The following is a 22,410-nucleotide window of genomic DNA, read 5'->3' on the forward strand; positions in this document are numbered from 1 at the left end:
TTTGTCCAATACAAAAACATCATATTTTGAAGCACTGCATCACCATATGCTCTTCAATGTGAATTTCTTCTGGTCATTACGAGTAGGTGCTAGTACATGGAGAAACCTCTCTCTATGCTGCAGGAAGTTATTGGTGCAAACTTCATAAATGGAACTGCTGCTGGTTCACTGTGGTCTTCTCTCCTCAATGGACAGCCGCCATACCAGGATGGTTGTAGTTTCCATTGTGAAGCTATCTCTTTCAACCAGTCTGTTGCGTCTCTGTGGGAAATGGGTAACACGATTGGTCACTTGCTGTGTTGCCTTTCCTACTCGTCACAGCAGGCACTCGGAAACAATCAGATGAGCAGGTTCTTGGAATCTTCCGGTACTCTTACGCTGGTGGAGACCAAGAATAGTGGTGGCGATGCTTGAAGAATTGAATGACTTTGTAGCTAGAATTCAGTCCCAAAACAGCCTACATCTTTGGTATACTACACCTACTGTCCCTTAAATCCTTCAACAACAGAAAATGCCTCATTCAGTGTCGCTCCCCATTTTTCCTTTTTCTGATGCAGGCTGGAAGATGGAGGAAATTTGCTCAGAGGAAGGTCTAAGACTGACACACCCCTTACTTTTGCACTGCATCTTATGCCGCTCTGATTGGTTAAAGGTTTCAAGCCTTTGTGGTGGAAATTAAGGATCGTTCTTAATAAACTTAGTAAACTTGCATCAGAGATTTAAAAGGCATTTTTCTGGTACAAACAGGGCTTTTAGGAATGTATAGGAATTTCTGCTTCATTTAGGCATTTTAGGTCTCATAGAATTTAAATGCACGGGTGCTGTTTACATGAAACACAAACCAAAAATCCTTTTTCTAGTGATGAGACATGAGCTAAAAAAAAATATAAAAAGGTAAAGTGCTCCCTGTGCTTAGCACCATTCCATGAAGGCGTATAGGGGGTGTGGGGGTAACACCCCACACTTTCTTGATCCGGTCATGAGTGGGGATGATGTGATCAGCATCACGCCTCTAACTGCCTTTACCCCCCCAGGGTTTCCCCCAAGTATCCATGTCATTCGACGCTGGGTGGGTGCCAAGGCCGCTTCCAACGTTAGAAAAGTTCCCAGATTTGAACCGGCCGGGGATCGAACCCAGGACCTTTAGCATGGTAGTCAGACGCGTTACCGACTGAGCCACCGGTGCACATTTTAAATTTTAAAATGAACATGTATATATCACTACATCATGTAAATGTCACTACAAATAGTCATGTCAATAAATCAGAATCATAAATACAAATCATGTTTATAAATTTTTGCACTATTGTTAGCCAAATTTTAAAATCTGCAGCAATATGGTAAGTCGACCATAAATTAGAATGTATTGAATAGTTATTAATGATGTTACCAGTTGATCCTTCTTTAAGAAGACCACTTCAGCACAAGAATTAATTATCTTTCATTCGTTGCTTTGTTAGCCCATCTTTGCAAAATAAAGACACTAAAATAAATGCTGGCTCCTGACAAAGGGGCTGGCACCTGAACTATTTTTAGTTTTGTCTACCTCTGTGTATGCCTATTTGTGCACAAATATATAAATTGATTCAGTGTTTAGGATATGTTTCTGAGAAGTAAAGAAATGTTTGTATAAAGGTCTCGGAGATTTGATGATTTTAAAAAAAACTCAATTTTCATAATTGGCCAAATGTGACGATCTTTTCTGTTGTAACTTAGGAACTGACGAGGGAACTAAATATGTGTCGAAAGAGGTTGGAGATGTACGAGTCAACCAGCAGCAACAATTCCCTTGGTCAAGGTTCAAGAGCCAGTTCTTGTACCTCGCTGAATGTGCTGGACAACCATGCAGCTTCAGAATCTGGCAACAGAAGCACAAACTCTTCATTACACCCTTCAGTTAGTAATCAGGTAAGTTATGTATGTGCTGACATCATAGTGTTATATGCTCCAGCTAGAGTAGATGAGACACCTACCTGTAGACCCACAGCTTTATGTGAAGTTATGAATATTTTAAAATAATACTTTAAAATTTATATTTTGTTGTTGCAACGGAAGTTATTTCAAAGTGTTTCAAAGTTATTTTAAATTGTTACTATTGCTGAACCAACACCACCTAGAACTAATACCTATATCAATGCTCTTGCTGATTTACACTGATACAGATATCGACACTTGAAAATGAATACTTAATATTTGTTCAAATTATTGATTAATGTTAGTGTTTAAATATTGCACTCCACTTGCAATGCACCAATTTACCAGACTTTTGCTTTAAATTTTCCAAAAAATTGTGAGAATATTAAAATATGTAATCACAAAATCCAGTTTTTTCACATAATACTGGTGCAAAATAAATAGAAACTTAAAACTTTGCATAATTTCCAGTATAATTTAGACCTGTGCAAAAAGTTGTTGCACAAGATCTTTCAAGGTAATTTAGTAATGCTGCTTTTGTAGTTTAACTGATTCAAGATAGAATATATTAATTGTTCACTTACACCACCCATGCCTAACATGGTGGCATAAAAGTACCACCTTCATAAAGGAAAGGGGCCTCCCCGATGGCGCAGTGGTAGCGTTCTCGCCTTGTAATCAAGGGGTCCCGGGTTCGATACTCGGTGGAGGCACAAGTGGTTCGGATCCCACTTTAAACTGTAGGTCCAGTCCCGATTAGCCTTACTGTGCATAAAGTGGACTTAAAACACCACCTCAATTCATAAAGGAAACTTTAAAATTTGTTAGAAATTTGACCGTGGGAAAAAAGGTTGCCAGAATGTACGAACAGAAATCTTGTCAGTGTTTTTGATGGCCCACTTACGCCACCATACCTCTCTAAAGATATGTATATTATGGCAAAGATGCTAAAAGTAGTTGCTATATTTTGACGCTTCTCTGTTTCATTTTGTAGGTTCAAATGATAGAACCAGACAGACAGATGCTTATAGAGCGAATAGTGAAATTGCAGCGAGCCAATGCACGCAAGACAGAAAAGATAGAATTTCTGGAGGAGCATGTTCGACAACTAGTCCGAGAACTTCAAAAGAAGACTCGAATCATTCAAGGATATGTGATAAAGGAAGAGCCTGGCGCTCTTTCTTCAGAAATCATGGATAAAAATAAGGTAGGACATCATGTAACTAGATATCCTACACTGTGTTTGTCATCCAAGTCTTCAGGCTTTGGCTACGGGGTGAGGAAATTGGGTAGCTACGAATGAGTAGCCTAACCTGGTCTGATAAAACCTACAAAGATGACTGGGGATTCGTCATGCTCACCACACATCACCCCATAACTGATTGGATGACTGCCCACCTCTGTGGAGGCATGTGGGAGTGAGGATAGGGCCTTGGCTCTCAAGGGCTGTTGCACCACAAATTATTATCTTTATCATATAACTACAGCTACATATTTATGGTGAATAAAGTATCAAGATTTCAGTACAAAAACTGGATGCATTTTGGAATCAAAATTAGTACATAAAATGGCATTTCAGTGTTAAAATGGTGAATGTAATCCTAAATGTGATTTAAAATCCATACTTAATACACAAAATACAGTAAGCATTTGCTTTCTAATAGCACATTTAATGTAGTTATCAGAGTATTAAGTTTATTCATGCAAAAAGGAGTCAATTTTTGTTTCTCGCATATTTACAACAGAACTAATCAATTTGCATAACACTCAGGATATTTCAGAAAGTTTTGTGTCAGTAAATAAACCCTAAATATCATGTTTATAAGAGTTTAATTTGCATTTTGCAGTTCATTTCACATCATTTTGTGACAATGAATGGTAGGAAAATTCACCTTACACATTTCAAAAACATGAACAATGAACATTACAATATGTTATTTCACATGTTTTGTTTCCATCAAAAATTCAATTGTTCGCATCACCACTGAATATATTATAAAAAGTAAAATATTTGTACTTTCTGTTAACTGTTGTCTATAAACCACCTCCCAGCATTGGAAAAATGTTCACCCATCTTGAGAAAAGACTAAATTAATTGAAGAAATTGCAAAACGTTACATTCATAGGTGGAGTTCAGGGGGGGGGGGGGGCTGGCCCCCTCCCCAACTTAAAGAAGACTAAAAAAATAACACATGATTAAGTTCAGTTACTACATTTTTGTTATGAAGCCATACAGCAAATCTTGACTTTTGGCATGATGGCATGTGTGGTAATTGCACTGCAATAGCGGGTCTCAGACAATTTGATTGATGCGTACAGTTTGAAGATAGAAAAACGTAAAATGACTTTGTGTTGAGTCAACAGTTACTGCTGAGGCATCAAAAGAACTTTTCAATTTAATTTTTCTAAAATTTCTGAAGCTTACTATTGTTCCGTAACTTTTTAAAAGTAATATGAGTATTGTATCAATAAAAAAATAATGAAATGCAAAATGCAATAATCGTACTGTTTTTCTTCTTATAAAACCGACAACCAATAAAGTAAACAAAGTAAAGTGCTCCCCTGTGCATAGCACCATGCCATGAAGGCGTATATGGGGTGTGGGGGTAACGCCCCACACTTTTTTGATCCGGTCGTGAGTGGGGGTGATGTGATCAGCATCACGCCCCTGACCACCTTTACCCCCCAGGGTTTCCCCCAGGTATCCATGTTATTCGACGCTGGGTAGGTGCCGGGGCTGCTTCCATAGTTAGAAAAGTTCCCGGATTTGAACCGGCCGGGGATCGAACCCAGGACCTTTAGCATGGTAGTCAGACGCGTTACCCACTGAGCCACCGACAACCAATATACTAATTAATATTTGTTTACTTAAGCGAGGAAATTTAAAATTTTCAAATCTAAAAGGCCTAAAACTCAGTGTTTTTAAGTTGTTTTTTTTTTTAAAAAAAAATTTTCGGGGGAAGGCCTCCGGACCCCTTATAAACTCGGGGATATCCAATAACCCTCAGGTACATCATATGCTTCTCCCAGAGTCTGCCCCCCCCCCCCCCCAAGCAAAAGCTCAAACTCCACCCATGGTTACATTAGAGAGACAGGGATAATTTTTTGTGGAAAGTATCAATAACGTGCACATGTTGTATATGAAGTCCTAATTGTATCCAGTGTATAGACTTTGTATACTCTTTTCGTGGTGCCTTGTTTTAATATGTAACAAGATTTTTGTGCAGGGTACATACTATTAAACAGGACCTTACATGTGTATTTGTTTATTTCCAAGTCTGTGCCCTCAGTTGGAAGGAGAAAATCAAAGGTAGGTTCTGCAGGCAGAAATGAAACTATTATTTTTTTATATATAAAACTCTTTAACTCTTTCACTGCCAGATTTTGGCACGCTGATATATCTCTGCCTGCATAGTTTTTGGGAAAATTTTCAGAATTGCATAAATTTGTAAAAAAGTATTCTAATGTACTGATACGAATTCTACCGGTATTCTTTGAACAAAGGTCCATATCCAGGAATCTCCCTTGCTGTTAGATTGTCATTGAAGTGGAAACAGTGACGCGTCAAAGGGAGATGTTGGTAGGGGACACTCATTATCCTTCCTGGTATTCCTAAAAAAAAGAACGTCAAATTCAGGAGGAGATTGCAGAATGAGGGCTGACTCTTAAAAAAGTATTCGTACCCTTTTCCTTTCAAAAATCGTGGGCACACCACTGACTGGTAAATGAACATTGTTACCATTGTTGTTTACATACACATGGTGGTCCACGTTTCTCAAAAGTGAGTTATTTCTTTGGAAAATAGTTCAAATGTCAGACACTAGATGGCAGCATGTTCTGATAATATTTCTTCGCTCGACCAGCAGCAACGAGAATATACAGTGCTGACCTCTAAGTCGCTTTCCGTCCCAAGAATGCTGACCATTTTCACTACTTTTTAAAAAATCATATCTCAAAAACTAAAAATGTAAAATCTATGTATCATACACTGTTGAAAAGTTTGTTTCTTCCTCTTTATTTTGATATGATCCATTATAATCACATGGCTACCTTGGACGTTTCATCGTAAATGATATGAAATGTACTAAAAATAAAAAGTTGACGAGATATATGACATGCAGTGGTGGCAATTGGGTCCCAAAACTAAGGGGGGGGGGGGAAGACAGTATATTTCCCTTTGTAGATGAGATTTAGCATAGTGCGGGGGCAAAAGTGGCGAAAATTGGGGGGCAACTGGCCTCCCCCCCCTAATCGCCGGTACTGTAGAAAAGGGAAGCAAGCATATCGCTGTCAGACAACGACGTGAACAGAACCGTTATGAGCATTTGCCCACCATCTAGTAACTCCGTAATTGTACGGCAAATGACCGTTGAAATAAATTTTGAATTCAACTCCGTATATATACGTGATCAGCATACTAGAGAAGTTTGGGAACTCCGTATATACGTGATTAGCACTATAAGTGTTAAATTGACTGCAGTTTCTTTCCGTAAATTACTCATATTGAAAAAGTTGACTGAAGTTGCTTGCAGTAGTGAAAGAGTTAATACACTGACTATATACACAATATAACTTATTCATGATGGATGCGGTAAACTTGGTTTAAAATTGCTTACGTGAAATTTAGAAATTTCGTATTTGCACAATTTAATGGTTAAATGCCGTACCCTTAGTGAATGAAGACAAAGAGTCTTTAAAATTAATAGGAGTTAACCATTAAATTGTGCAACGTAGAAATACGAAATTTCTAAATTTCAGATAAGTAAGATAACTTAGTTTACAATCATCTCTTAAGAGACATCGAAACAGTGTAACATCAATTAACATTTTTTCAGGGGACTGGTTAAAGAACTTATACACTGTGGCGAAGGTGAAGTCTGGTAATGTAAAATTTGAATTCCACTTTATACAAAGTTCAATTTAGTGATCGTTCATTATTATGCTGACTGTTGATTAGTTGTATCAGATATCTCACGTTTCTAATGTTCCATTTCCAGGCTGAATTAGCTAAACATGGAGGAATCATGGCTTCTGTTTATGGATCAAGGGCTGTGGATGATGCCATGACCCTTGAACTTTCCCTAGAGATAAACAGGAAGTTGCAAGCTGTGCTAGAGGATACACTGTTAAAGAACATTACCTTAAAAGTGAGTACAATCATAAAAGTATAATCAGTGTTCGTAAATTTACTTTTTAAAGGAACTGAGTTAGTTATGGTTACTTGGTTCATGAAGTAACTGAGTTATAGTTACTTACTGCTGGAAATTTAAGCTATTGAGTGGCAACACTGTGTACATAAACACTGCTCATTGTTCGTTTCATCCCTCATTGTCCAATTGTCCAGCAGATAATGTTTCTCTAATTTTATTTATATTTGTATAGCAACTGTTGATCGATTGCTAGCGTAGGCAAAACAACAGTTTGGATCAAACATGATAAAGTATTACAGCAGTAGATTATTTTAGATGTAAATGTTTCTCAAGTTAGTATTCTTTGGCAAATTCTTATAATTACATTTGACATGTTCTTTCCAGCTTTGTTTCATAACTTTGGTTTCAGTCTCATGTAATCATCAGAGAATAGATTTATATGCACTAAAAAGTGTTGGATATGTACATATTAGGGCTGAGCCGATGGTGATGTATTGAAACTGACCGATACTTTCCGGCAATTTGACGGGCTCTGTAGAATTTGAAGTTTATTTGTATTTTGCACCATTTTTGTGTGAAAAACTGAATTTTGTGTGATTACAAAACATATAATTTAATATTCTGATATAATTCTTGAATATTTTAAATTATAAAATATGGTAAATTAATGCATATAATTAGTGGAATACTTACACATGAATATTAATTAATATTCTGAACAACTTTTAATTATTACAATTTTCAAGAATCTGTATCTGTGGGAATCCGTGCGAGTATCTGCATCAAAGTGCTATCACCTCAGCCCTAGGAAATATATGTACAGACTATTTTACTCAATATATAGAATTAAGTACGTACTTACAATTGCAAAAAATAGCAATTTTCAATAGCTCACCTAGCTAAATAAAATGTGTTAATATTAATTGTAATCATCATCATCCTTTGCCGTTTGCTGCGTCTGGCTGGGTCAGCATAGAAGTGAAGCCTCTCCATTTTCTTCTGGTTTTCCACCATTCCTCTTTTTTCACGGTGTTCCAATCTTGTCCTCTTCTCCTAACGCTCTCCGCTATCTGCAATTTCCACCGACATCTTGGTCTCCCCCTTGGCCTTATTCCCACTCCTTGTGCAGTGGAAGTTTTTACTGGTAGTATTTCTGCGTCCATCCTCTTCATGTGTCCGAACCATCTCATCTGTGCCTGATGTATTCTGTGATCTGAACACATCACAAACAAACAGAATATACCGGTAGATGAACTGAAAACCTTTGATATTTAAAAGAAGCAGCTAAAATGCAGTCATATCTTATATGGAATATAAAAATAGCATTTTTTTTTTACTTTACAAACAATGCAAACACAATACAAAATAGTAGGGATGTGACGAAGCTGAAAATTTACCGATGCCGATGTATTCACCAATAATTTTTGGAACCGATACCGATATTTGACCGATTCCAATACATAAGATTATGCAACAGAAATGGGATGTTATTTTCAGCATGACAAGAATAATTTTGCTAAGTACATTTCTATTGCATATCATATGTATATACATATCTATTCTCAAGATATGCAAATGAACATTTGCATCTATAAAAAGTGGTTATGTGAACCTTTAAGAAGAACACAGATTTTCAAGAGATTTGACATTAGTACACAAGCAGTTCTCTGAAATGCAAAATGAATTCCTGTTCTTAATGTAAATTTATTGCTGGCAGATTCAACTTCAGAAACATGAGTTTTTGAAGCACTTCTGAAAGTAACCTACTTCTCTTATCAAAAAATCTGTCCAACAACACTGAACACTCATTCACTTAATACTGATGCAGCAAGTATTCTCTCACCACTTTGAGGTTTGGATACTCATTTTGGTTGGTTCAGCAATGTACTGTTTTATTTCTGATTTTGAGGTAGGTTGAACCTCTGAATGAGAGTTTGCAATAATTGTATTACAAAAACTCTACAAATGATGAAGAATCATAACCTAATTTTCAATAAATCTTACAAAAATTAAAATATTAAACTTAATTAGAAGGTAAACTCTAGTATAATCTGTACCGGTTTAAATATCAGATTTCTGCTGATGCCGATATGTCAATTTCTGCCGATTTTCATACATCTGTAATCGCCTTCGGCACATCCCTACAAAATAGCATTGATTTTAGCGTGTTTTTTTTCTTTTTAATAGGAAAACATGGACACACTCGGCATGGAAATCGCCAAGCTAAGTAAGGAAAGAAATCATGGTGTTGAATCCTAGTCCATACTCGCAAGATAGTTCACTGCATAACTACAAAGAGTTTCCAGTGAATCTGTATGCATTCCGTTCTGTGGTGGCATTTTTCTTTTCCCCCAAAAGAAGAATTTGCTTTGCGAAGCAAATGCAGTGTGTTTCATGAAGATGAAATGTGCATGACTTGTTTGCATTTTTATTTATTTGCTATCAGTGAGTGAAACATGAGTCTTCCTATAGCCGGGTGGGTGTGTTCCCTACAAGTAGATGCAAGTGTACATATCAGCAGAATATCAAGTCTCGGACAGACGTGATTCTGTCTTGAATGAAAGGGGAGAATGCTTTAAAAATAGTGTACAATGTAAAAAGTTTACTCGTAAATGTGTCCTAACGGTGGAAATGTAAATGTTATGCTGTGACATGAATGTATTTTGTGTAATATTTATGAATTATTGCAAAAAAATGGCAAAATAATATATCTTACCATGGTCTGGTGTCACGCCATGGTAACATACTGGTAAAGGATACAATACAAACTTGTTGTATGTACTTAAAATTATTCTTCTATGGAGCAGACTTGTTTTTCTTACCCTTAACAATTACTTCTTGGTAATAGGACAGTTTTAGTTCCCAGCTCTTCTCCAGTAAAAGAGCTGCAAAGAATTTGTTCCCCCGAACAAAGGAATGAAAATGCTTTTTCAATTTTAGAATTTATTTAAAAATTTAAAGTTATTCCAGCAAGAAAGGATTGTTTGAAGTATGAAGCAGTTGTTTTTAATCTCGAAGTCAGAAAGAAAATGTAATGTGCTCTCAATTTCTAATAAATGATTTTTTATTTTATTTTGGCATAGCGAATTGTTACAATATGCTTCTTTGTTAAGTTCTGCCACTTGTTGCCTTAATAAATTGAATATCACTTACCTCAAAAGTGTTAGAACATGGTTATAAATTTTAAATTTGATTGTGTATGAAATGTTCTTTTAAAGAGCCTTGGATATAGCATTGAACGGTCTTCCGTTTTATAAATTTACGAATCAAAATGTTTCTTTAAATACATACAGATGTGAAAGGAATTTAGTTAAGAAATTGTTCTCTCTATAGTTCGGGTGCATGCCTTACATTCCATAGTATTTAGTACTTTTAATTATCAATAGTACTTAACGGCATAATGCATTGAAATATTTGTACTTAAGAAGAAATTGATGGTTTCAAACCAGCATATTTACAGTATTATCCATTTATAAGTTGCCATTGTTCGTATTCTAATAACTCAGAAATTGGTCCTTCATATAATTCATTTTGGCAATTTTGCTTCCTATTAAGTATAGCTTTAACAGCTTTATTTCTCCTGTCCTTAATTATTTTCCAACTTTTCTTTCCTCTTATTGATATTTAATTCTGTATGTTTGTTATCTATGAAACTGTGACTTATATTGTGTATTAAGTGATGATTTGATGACTGTAATGTTTTTATGAGTGCATGTTATAGCTTGAGGCAATCATGTTGTACAAAATGGAAGAGTTAGTATTAATGAAGGATGTTGAAAATAGTTTATCTCCTGACAAGTGAGATTGTGAACATTTCCCTTGTATGTTACTTCCTTTCCCAACAGCCACTTAAGCAAGGCATGAGCCTGTTGTTGAAACTAGAAAATTCTAGGGGATGGTGCTAACGCAGCATTTAATGGTGAGGCCACAGATGCTGTTATTTGTTACTACTACATTCTGGAACATGTATATAGTCTGTGTATATTCATTGTATGTTGTTCAAATACAAAAATTATTTATGAAAGTTAGTGTTCCTTTTTCGATAGTTGCAGACCATCTTAGTAATGTACTTTATATGCTATTAATAGCATGACGGAAATCAAATTTTGTTACAGAATATTTAAAATGTCTACAAGTCTCAAAATTATGGAAAAATCAGGGCATTTACTTTTTCCTGGAAATGTCGGGGAAATGTATTGTTTCTAGGAAATAACCTTTTTTTTTTGTAACTCATTAAAAGTAGGTTTTTGAACAAATAAAAATAAGGGCACCAGGAATTCTAAATTTGTTGCAGACAGACTATACTTCAGTTTGATTCACTGGTTATTATCAGTAGTTACAGTACAAATTTTATTTACAAAATTTACTAAATACTATGGGGAAAGGAGTCATATTTTGAACTATTTTCATGTAGAACTCTACTCCAGTAAGTGGGTATTGGGATTTGCCACTTTCTTGTTGCAATTTTTGGGCTGTGTTTGAAATATACTAAGATTAATACAGATATTACTAAATTTTACTAAAAATTTTACAATTTAAAAAAAAGAAGAATTTGTGAACCATTAATCAATATGTGACAAGTACAGGGTGACCACAAAAAAAGTAACTGAAATTTAGAACCGTTGTATTATGTTTTGGTTACCTTTTTTTTGCCACCCTGTATTATCTAAAAGCTAATGATACCCTTTCCAACTGTTAATTTCTGTTCAGGTTTACTTTGTAGTGTTATTTTAACATTCAAAGTGAATATTGTAAAGAACTTGGTTAAGTGGGATAATGTGGTGTTTAGCTGTACTGTAGTGACCTTACCAGTAGCGAAGCGTGGACTGACGGAGGCAAGCGATGTTCAGTTCAATAATGCATATATAGTACAATGGCATGCCGGAAGGAAAGGGGTGAAGGTAAGAGTTATGTAGCCTCATTGGCTCAGTTAGTTTCATAAACAAAACAAAACCAAAAAAAATACTGGATTTGTCAAAATATAATAGTGTCTGTAATAAAATTATTCCAGTCTTCGCAATCGTCACATTTACTTTCAAATTTCCCAGTAACATTTTTCATAAACACCTTACAAACTAATGTTCCCTATTTATTGACTAACCTTATTTGCACATTAATTTTTTAATGTGTGCAAACGATGACAAAACGTTGACACTCGTTTGATTATTTTACGCTCCATGACGTGATTGTAATTGAGAATTTGTGTGCACTCTAATAACCTCATTCGGAGTCGCAGAGGAACTTTGTTCCCTTTGGGGGGAAGCACTTTATGCTACCCCGCCCCCAATTCACACAGAGGGACAGCGATTATATATATTTACATATATAAAATATTGTTGCTTCCAAACAGCCCCCCCCCCCCCCCCCATGTAATTTAAGTAAGTGCCTCTGACACAGAGAATATAAACATTAAAATCTCCATCCAAGCCCAGAAACACATGCATGGATGATTTACTCACCATAATAAATTCCGAACTCCTGGAAGTGTCTCATACCCCTCCCCCTCAATTTAAATTGCAAAATAATACACCTCTCAGGCCTCCCCGATGGCATAATGGTGACATCATCACCTTGTAGTCAATGGGTCACGGTTTCGATACCCGGTTGAGACACATTGCACGATAGTTCAGATCCCAATTTAAACTGTAGGCCAGCTCTGATCAGCATATCTCAAACAAACGGTAAAACACCCACACTTCGCCGTATCAAATTTATGTTAGTTTCAATTAATTCACGGCACAAACACTCGCTTCCTCGCAAATTCTTTCCCCAACTACAAAGCATCCAAACATGATCACTTTGAAAGGCTCCGAGACAACAGAAAGTGATACCGACTCATTTCCTTAATTTTATTGCTCACGAGAGCGAATATATATCAATTTGGAGATACAATTACGCTGTGGAAACTGAATCATTACAATAGAAAGAGTATGCATGTAATATTCAAGTAATAAAATACCATAATAATACAAAATGTTCTCATGTCTGCAATGTGTACAATTTACTTTCTTGCTGTTTACAAATATCAGACGATAGTTCTTTCTTTAGGTTTTTTATTCACCAAAAAGTTATATTCAAAATCCATCAATTTATTGAATTTACTTTTAAAATTTGTTAAACAGTTCATTTGAATTACCGTGTAAATAATTTGACAGTTGCCAACACTAGTGACTTAATGGTAGCTGTCAACACTCGTGATGTAATTTGAGCTGGGTGCAGACTGCAGACATTCCTCTTCCCAGAAACACAAAGACTCGCCCTTACCATCTTTCACACCCAACCTGTCAAATTTTTGACGCATTTTAAAATTTGCGAAATACAAAATAATTTTGTAATTTAAGTGACATATATGGAACTTAGAGCAATGATGATAATTTATTTCAGTAATTTTATGATTTATAATTGATATTATCCTTGCGATCTCGTTTACGTGTGCATGAAGACACACATTGGCTACTGCCAATGTCTCCTGCTTTCGGTTGTTTTCCGAGAAGCACTGAAGGCTCAGCTCTTCTGTTAAGGTTGAGGCCCGATTCTCCAACAAGATCTCGCACGTCACCATATGATCCTTTGGGTGCGTTGGTTTTACCGTACAGCGGCCGCAAGCATTGAGGCTGGTGCTTGCTACAAAGCTGCTGAGGAAGTTTGCGGCCGTAAAATGTTTCCAAATCGAGTGTGATGGAAACTAAATAAGGCTAAAACATTAAGTACATTAAATAATATTCTAATAGTGCAAGCAGTGCTTGCGTTGCTTGTACTATATCTTCGCCACTTCCACCCACACAAAATATAGGCCATTTGTGGAGGTCATGTGTTCAGCTCTGACCACCTGTATCCTTTGCCCCAAGCACCCATTTTTTTAATGTCCATTGACATTAAGATGCTTCATGTAGGGACATTTAAGCAAAAAAGAACCACTTGAGAGGTGACTCACCCTTGGAATTGAACCTGGCTCATGGCAGCCCTCTCCAGTTAGGATTTCTACTTCACGAGCAGGTATACGAGTGTATAATAATAACCAGAAGGAGGAGGTAATTTTCCAATATCAACCGAAAGCATCTCATGAGGTTTCTTGTCCATGATATGAAACTTCTCTTTCAATATCCCTATTTTGTCAGGCTTGCTCTGAGCGCACAAGAGGCAATCCTGTATGTAGTTTGAAACATCAGCTTTCATATTTTTCCAATAGTATCTCGACTGCAACTGTCTGTAACACTTTCCCATGACAAAATGACCAGAATCATCATGAATTGTTTGTAACAACTGCTGTCGTTTCGAACTAGGAACACACAACTTGTATTGTGGTGACTCGCCACTCGAACATCTAAATAGTAATTCATGATGAATTTTAAATTATTTTCGTAATCTAGTTACCGACAAATCGTCGTCTTCGCTGGGTTGTTTCAATCGGAATATGGTTTCAGAGCGCAAAGGATCATTGGCTTGAGCATGCTTCCATTCACTCACTTCCTTATCTTCATCTTCCTCCCAGAGAAGATTAATGTGATAATGTTGCACATCTGTCTCCAAATATCTATTATTGTCTCCAATTTTACAGGGTAGCGTGATAATGTATCAGGAATGAAATTATCTTTTCCCTTTATATAGACTATTTCGAATTGATAGGATTGTATTTTAAGCGACCAGCGGGTCAAACGACTGTTCCAATTCTTATTGTTCTTTAGGCACTGCAATCCTTAAGATCCGTATAAATTTTGAACTTCCGTCCTTTATGATAAACAGTTTCCTATTTCAAACACAAGGGAGTTTACAAACCCAAGAACCCATCATCATCATTTAATATTTGTATTTATCCTCTCACTATAATAATACAACTATTTGTATTAATTAATAATCAGTGCTCAAAGTGAGGAGGGATGGTATCCCTCAGCCAATAAAAGCATCCCCCTCTATGCTTTCAAGGTAAACCATGGGAACATCCCTGTAGGTAGCCTTAAGGCTTCACCAGTCCCTCTCCGTTTCTACTTCCAAGTCCTAGAGGGCCTCCCCGATGGCACGGTGGTAGTGTCGTCGCCTTGTAACAAAGAGGTTCCGGGTTCGATACCTGGTGGAGGCACATAGTGGTTCAGATATCCCACTTTCGACTGTAGGTCCAGTCGCCTTACTGTGCATAAAGTAGGCTTAAAACACCAACCAATCAAGCGCTAGATCAGTTGGAAAAGAATGAGTCTCACGTGATGTGGATATGAAGAGTCCTTAGCACAAACTACAGGTTTTGAGTGTGCTGGATGTATTCTTTCCCTGCCTCGCCATCTGTCTGCAAGCTTCATAAGTTCCCGACGGAACCAGTCTTTTGGGGTTGAACGACACCAGCAGCAGACAGCCTCCTACAAGGATGCACATCTCTGAATTTCTGGTCGCGTATTCACTCTTTCATGCTTTCAAACAAGGCGTAATCAGAGGGTGCTAGCTTCGGCGAGTATGGAGGATATTTGTCCTGTAGTTTTGTCCTAGTCTGTGCAGATGTATGGGGCCTGGCGTCGTCGTGTAAACAAAATACATGTTTGGCCAATTTCCCTGGCCGTCTTTGCTGAATATTCCGGGTTGTGTTTGTCTGCTCTATCGTTTACTGCCTTGTACGCCAGTCTAAAAATTGTGCCGAACTTTTACATTGGCGTACATGCCAGAAAACTGTAGAACAAAATGTGGATGGTCAGACTGTATTTAACCGACCATCCATTCGAACCTTTTCGGCCAAAATCGCCAGAAGTGCAGTGCTGTGCTTGACTTCTTGCGTTGTGTCGGTCCCAATAGCGGACAATAAAGGGTTTAACTTGGTTAGATGACACTCGTCAATCAAGAACTATCGGGAAACCAGCACTGCAAAGCATGAAACGAAGTTTTTCGTTAATAAAAATATGCATAAGTAATAAAAAAAATGTCCAAAATCTCGTTAAACCATCCCTTTCATCCTCTCCAATATTTTCAGTAAAGGGGTATCCAATGCAACATTTCGGTACATTCTGCACATCAAACTCTACCAGAACACTGACGATTTTCCTGATGCAATGTGACCAGAAATTTTTGCAAGGGGGTAGGGTGTCGGGCCAATGATAAAGCTTAAATAGTAGAATTAAAACTAATAAAAATACAATTATTATATAATAATAAATAATGTAAATTAATTAATGTAAATCAATTTTACTCCAAATTATTATTATATAAACAGGGATACTTTAGTACTCAATCCAATGAGAATATCCAGCACAACTGTTATTTTTTTTTCTACATTTCATACAGTTAGTGTACTGAAATTCACAGTCATTGTATTTTGTTATTAACTTTTGCATACTTCATTCAAGAAAGAGCTGTAAAAAGTTAGGGGAAACGTCTTACTGATAAGATTTATGTTGTGTGACCTAAAACGAAATTTTTGGGGGGGAATTTTGAAGACAGTGGGACCATTTATTTTTTGGGATTAAATGGTAGAATATGGAAATAAAACCTGGTTTCTGCCTTTTTTATTATTATTTTTTTCGATCTAATGAAGTTTTTGCTTTGGTTGTTCTGTTATAATACTAAATATAAACAGTGACATGCACTGAGGAGTAGCTAGTCTAGCAGAGATAGATCAATCAATCTCACATCTCTAATTATTTTCAAATCATAATATTTATTGTATTGTTGAAGCCACAGTTCACATGCAACACTTTTTTTCATGCGCTTCTCGTCCCTAGGTGCGTTCAGCGGGCGAAGCTGGTAACCTAGCGGGCTTTTCCTCCGCCTCACCAGTTTCAGGTAGAAACGGGTTTCCGAAGGGAAAGGAAAGATTTCTGCCTCTACCTCCCTTGCCCCCTCTCCCCCCTGCTCCAGTGGTTGAAAACCCGTGCTTTAAGGTCTCCCAGTCTATCTCCTATAGGACAGATAGCGTATTGGATTCCCTTCGCTTCCTTTGTAAATCCTCTAAAGAACTAAGGAGAATTTTTTCTGCAGTACTTATGTTCTCTGTATTTACACTACTTTTTACACGTTGTACAATATGTATGTATAATATGGGATGTAATTTTATTATTTATGCAATTGGAAGTCTTTATGTGCAGACAAAAATGTTATGCTTTTTTTTTTCAAATATGGAATATATAATGATTAAATAACAAATATTTGGTTACGCTCTCTCTTGCTCTCGTTTTAGTAGTTTTATTTAAATATTACTAATCTCTTGGCCTCCAATAAAAAAATGGGTAAGCTAAAGTCACAAACACAGATGTACTTATTTGAGCAAGATCCGGGCCCTGTGGCCGAGTGGTTAGCACATCGTGCTGCGACGCCAAGGGTACCGGGTTCGAATCCCGCTCGGGCTTGGTTGTTGTTCAGTCATCAATTTCATCATTCATCCCCATCTTCGCAAAATAGCCAAGAGGCACAAAACTCGAAGTAAAATAAACAATCAATCAATTATTTGGGCAAGAGAACGCACGTTCTAATTGTTGTTGCTGGTTTGGTTTATTTTACTTCGCTTTTCTGCCACATTTGGTTATCGCGAAAATGAGGATGAGTGTTGATATGATGAAATTGATGAAGGGACCTCACAAAGAACAATTCAGGCCGGAATTCGTGAGGAGCGTGCAATCTTGTTCCTTATTTGTTGTACTCTGCCTGCAGTGAATAATGAAAAAATTAGGAATGAAAAATGTATCCCAGAACTCGAAGAGCCAGATGAACATCATTGTAGAAAGTAGAAAAAGGTGTGTTTTGTTACCTGTTTATTCCCTTTAATATATTGAATTTTTGCCACCTTCCATCGCTTTTTCTAGCTGGATAGGTTTAATCGCAATAAGTAGCTGAGAGCTTATCAAAGTCGTGAGGGACAATCATAAAATCATAAACAGAGAATTCTAGGCTCCTGATTTCACAGTGCCCTGCAGATGCACTGTGAGGAAATTATTTGTATTTTTTTCCCTTCTTCCATCGCTGTACCTAATTTCTGCCATGACGATGAACGTTGATTAAATTAAACGGGTGAAGAGTGGTTGCAAAGAAACACTCGTGAACAGGCCAGGCCTCGAATCAGGATCCTTCAGTAATGAGATTGGGAAATTAGGGAAATCAAGCAATCCAAAATTTTGAAAAAACGTTAATCATATACAAAGATGGTATTTCAAAAATTCAATTGAAAATTACTACTCAGGAAAAATGCCGTTTGCTTTACCGATACCCACGTATCCGAATGGTTAGCACCTCCTCTAATCTTTGTTGTCGGCCGACCTCCATGGAGGAGTGCAAGTGGTCCTGGATCGGTACCCGGTGGAGGCATATAGTGGTTCGGATCCCACATTAGACTATAGGTCTAGTCCCGATTAGCCTTTCTGTGAATAAAGTGGACTTAAAACACCAAATCAACCAACCGTGGGGGAGTGGTTACCACAGCGCGCTACGACACCAGGAGTTCCGGGTTCGAAACCCTACCTGGACATGGGTGTTCTTTGTGTTTGTCCCTTCATTAATTTTGTCGTATCATCTTCGTGATTAACAAAATGTGTCAAAAAAGCGACGCTAAGTAACAAAAATCAAATCATTCATTCATTGTATGATTTGGTTTATTTTACTTCGCTTTCTGCCATTTTTGGCTAATCGCGAAGACGATTCGATAAAATTGATGAAGGGACACACACAAAGAGCACCCATTGCCAAGCTGAGATTCGAACCCGGCATCTCTGGCTCGGTAGTCAAATCAAATCGTTTTTGATTTCCTAATTTTGTAATTTTTCCTGTCTTTGACGTTCTTCTTTTAGGAATACTGGACCCTAAAAGGGGGGGGGGATTATAACCCACACCAACCCCCGTTGGAATCGCCAGTCATTGCTACCCCAAGTGTCGACGTCACCGCACGTCACTGAATATAAATGAACTTAATTTCTGTTAACAAAAAAAATATAAGCTTCCTGCTTTTTTATAACTTGAAATGAAGGATGCCGATTTCCAGAGGGGTCGACGTACCCGTTCGACCCCCCTCCCGACACTCATGACGGATGACCACCACATCGCCAGAACATTCATCAGTCGAACTTCGCAAAAACGGCAGTGTAAAAGTTCAGCAGAATCCTTTGTGATCGCAAGGTTATACATATGTAGTTCTCCGGAATAAAGGATGACATTTCACAATCTTTTGAGAAATATCAACAAGGACACGAGGGAAAAAAAGTAGACACCCTTTCCCATTACATTATCCCAGGGAAGCATTGTTTAGTTTGAGCACTATCGGTTTGCTTTTATGTTTGGTTACCTTTCTCGTTGCTACACGGGGAAATAACAGGAACTTCCCTATTTCTGTTTGATGTAGGACACGTTGGGCAATGGCTTATTATCATTACAAATCTGGCACACATTTCACTTTACAATTTCCCCCTTGTACAGGTTTCCAGGAAAGTTGACGGAAGATGTGAAGGAACACCTTCTTCTTATCCATATACAATCATGGTTGCCAGATCTTGGTGAGCAATGCATAATGCAATGGGTAGAAGAAAGTCCAGTTATCCGATGAATTCATGTTACCCCTCTTTCTTGAATTAGCCGTCGAAAAGGGAATGAGAGTATAATTAACAGGGGGGAGGGGGTAAAATTTGTCAAAGCTATATGTATCCCAGACAGACACGTATGTAGAAATATATTTCGGTAGGAGTTCGAACCAGGGGTGTTGAAGGTCCAGGAATTTTAAATAAATTCAATTTCGGTCCAGGAGAGAAAAGCAGCAAGGGTAAATAACCTTTTTATCTGTAAAGTTTTTCAATTCGGTCCAGGAACCTTTTTTCCGAATCAATTTAAATACGGTCCAGGAATATTTTTTCATTGAAACAATACGCAGCTTGTACAGAATTTAAATTGTGCGAGAGAAAAAAGGTTCCGGTCCTTTAACAACCCTGGTTCGAACCAAGTGCCTCACAAATAATAATAATGTTTATAAATAATACGTTCATTTAATTGATATGTCTATTCATAACAATAATTGTTAAAATATGTAATTGATATTGTTATTATTGCATGAATAAGTAAACAGAGAGTATAAGAATAGACATACAACAATATGTATTCATTACATAAGATAGCAAAAAATTGTGTAAAATCAAGTGTCCTGGCAAGGAAATTTACCTATTTTTTTTAAAAAAAAAACTAATATTTATTGAATAACAGAAATAGATGTTTTGTCCAGTTGATGAGAATTAAAGTTGTAATACAATATGGCATATTGTAAACTTTTGATCGGGAACATGAATCATCTTGGGTACTGTCAATTGATAGCAGTATGATAGCAATCTGCGTTCGTGTAAGTTCGGCAGAAATAAATAGCTAAACATGTTTATTTTGATTAATTAGTTTTAGTTCTCGGTAAGTCTTTCAGTGCGAGGTCCGGACTAGGGATGGCCAGATCCGGATCCAGAATATTCGGATCCGGATCCGCATCCATGGATCCGGAATTTTCGGATCCGCGGATCTGGATTTCGGCAGAAAGGCTAAGGAAATGTCTGAGAAGTGCCAATGTAGGATTCGTGTCCTGGCAACCAAAGGTTTGTGACTTGTCACTCACTAATTGCGCCGCGAAACGGGAACTAGTGCTCGAGGAAGAGTTGCGCCCGCCGAACTAAAACATATGTGCTTGTTACCGCGGTGCAGGATAGGCAAATTCGAAAAAGGGGCCTCCATGATATGGACTCTGAAATTTAATTCCAGATTTGACGTTTCTGTTTAATATACCAGTGTTGCTCGTGAGACGAGATTTTGATCTGTCTCATATCGGAAAATATTATTTTCTTGTCTAGTCCCACATGGGCACTGTACGAGACTTTGGCATGTCTCCTCTCGAGAGACGCGACCCCATCTTCTCTTGCCTTGTCTGTCTCATGAACAACACTGATGGGCACGTGTGTTCAGTTTCATCATATCATTCCCTACTTACTTACAACACTATGGTCAGGGCTTCACTTACTGCGTAGTGGTAAGACCATTGCCTTGTAATCAAGGGTTCCCTGGTTCAATACCCGGTGGAGGCACCTAGAGGTTCAGATCCCACTTTAAACTGTAGGTCCAGTCCCGATTAGCCTTCTGTTCATAAAGTGGACTTAAAACAATAAATCAAACAAACAACGCTATTGTCAATACTGTAGTTTTGAGTTTCTTGACATCATTGACGTCTAGAATCCTCTTCGAACTTCATTTTACCATACAAAAAATTGCACGAAATTCCACCACTGGTGACAGTTCTGTAAGCAGAGCATTATTCTTCCATTTGGTTCTTAAATGATCAAATAAATTTTAAGTGTAAAGAGTTTTAACAGTACCAGTTTCAACGAAATCATTTAACTGGAAGAAATAGTCATTACGCAATTTTTACACGCAATGAAAAATGTAACAACAACGCCGGAGTTATATTCTATGTTGATCTACTTCTGAAAGCTCAAAAATAACACTCCTTGAAGTTCCAAGTTCAGTATCCCATCTGAGCATATGTTAATTGTGCATACTTGTACATGCGCCAGTATTGTAATTTGTAAGTAATGACAAAACCCGTTTACATGCGTCAAACGTTTAAGTGCATTTTTTGCTCAGAGGGTTAATCGTGGGCGTATTACACGTTAAAGTGGATTCCGAAAAATTGTTCTATGTGACTTTACCCGGCTTAGAAGCCCGCGCACCTTGAAAACAAGGCGACAGCGTTGGTAGTACTTTATTGGCAAGACCCGATTTATGTACAGCCAACAGTATGTGTGTGTGCGCGCGTGCGCGATTTGTAATTAATACACTTAGTCTTACACTTTGTAATTTTATAACACTGCATATATTATAATGCTTTATTTTAATTTTTAAAACTGTAACTGTAGAACAATTGTATAATTTTTGTATAACGTTTCTATCTTGTTAAATGTGTTAAAGGTTTCATCCTGAAATGGAATGTCTCAATTTATGTGTGTTTCCATTTCCAATACATTCGAATGAATACATATTCGTTTCAATGATATTTACAAAATCACCTCTGATATTTTATGTTAAACAAGTAAGATTATTTTTGTGCACGAGTGTGTTAGCCGACGCGTAGCAAAGTATTTTAGGAACAACACTTGACTAACTAATGAAAAATTTCTTTGTAATCTAAGATAATAATACGTTTTAAGGTGGGTAATATTATAATGGGATTGAGATACGAAACTCTCGGACCCGGATCCGGACTTTTCGGATCTGGATCCGTTTGGCCATCCCTAGTCCGGATGCCCTCTAAATACGCCATTGGCCCAGAATTCTCTGGGAGGGCCTGAGTGAATGAAGAAGACTCTATACCGAAGGGACGTCTTGATCTCATCTCGAAGCTCGAAATAATAGAAATAAACACGTAAGA

At 37.3% G+C, this 22,410-nt stretch overlaps 1 protein-coding gene across 1 annotated transcript in view; it reads left to right on the forward strand.

Moving 5' to 3' along the window:
- The window catches only part of LOC146003974 (coiled-coil domain-containing protein 186-like), a 54,207-nt gene extending 43,115 nt beyond the window's left edge, over nucleotides 1-11,092 (forward strand). The window contains exons 11-14 of the mRNA XM_083142507.1: nucleotides 1,717-1,908; nucleotides 2,909-3,121; nucleotides 6,912-7,061; nucleotides 9,252-11,092. Coding sequence (XP_082998633.1) covers nucleotides 1,717-1,908; nucleotides 2,909-3,121; nucleotides 6,912-7,061; nucleotides 9,252-9,323 — 627 coding nt within the window. The 3' untranslated portion in view covers nucleotides 9,324-11,092. The remainder of the gene's footprint in view (nucleotides 1-1,716; nucleotides 1,909-2,908; nucleotides 3,122-6,911; nucleotides 7,062-9,251) is intronic.
- The last annotated feature ends 11,318 nt before the right edge of the window (nucleotides 11,093-22,410 follow it).

This window comes from Lepisma saccharinum, chromosome 21 (genome assembly GCF_977018435.1).
Source record: "Lepisma saccharinum chromosome 21, izLepSacc3.1, whole genome shotgun sequence".
Classification (NCBI taxonomy): domain Eukaryota; kingdom Metazoa; phylum Arthropoda; class Insecta; order Zygentoma; family Lepismatidae; genus Lepisma; species Lepisma saccharinum.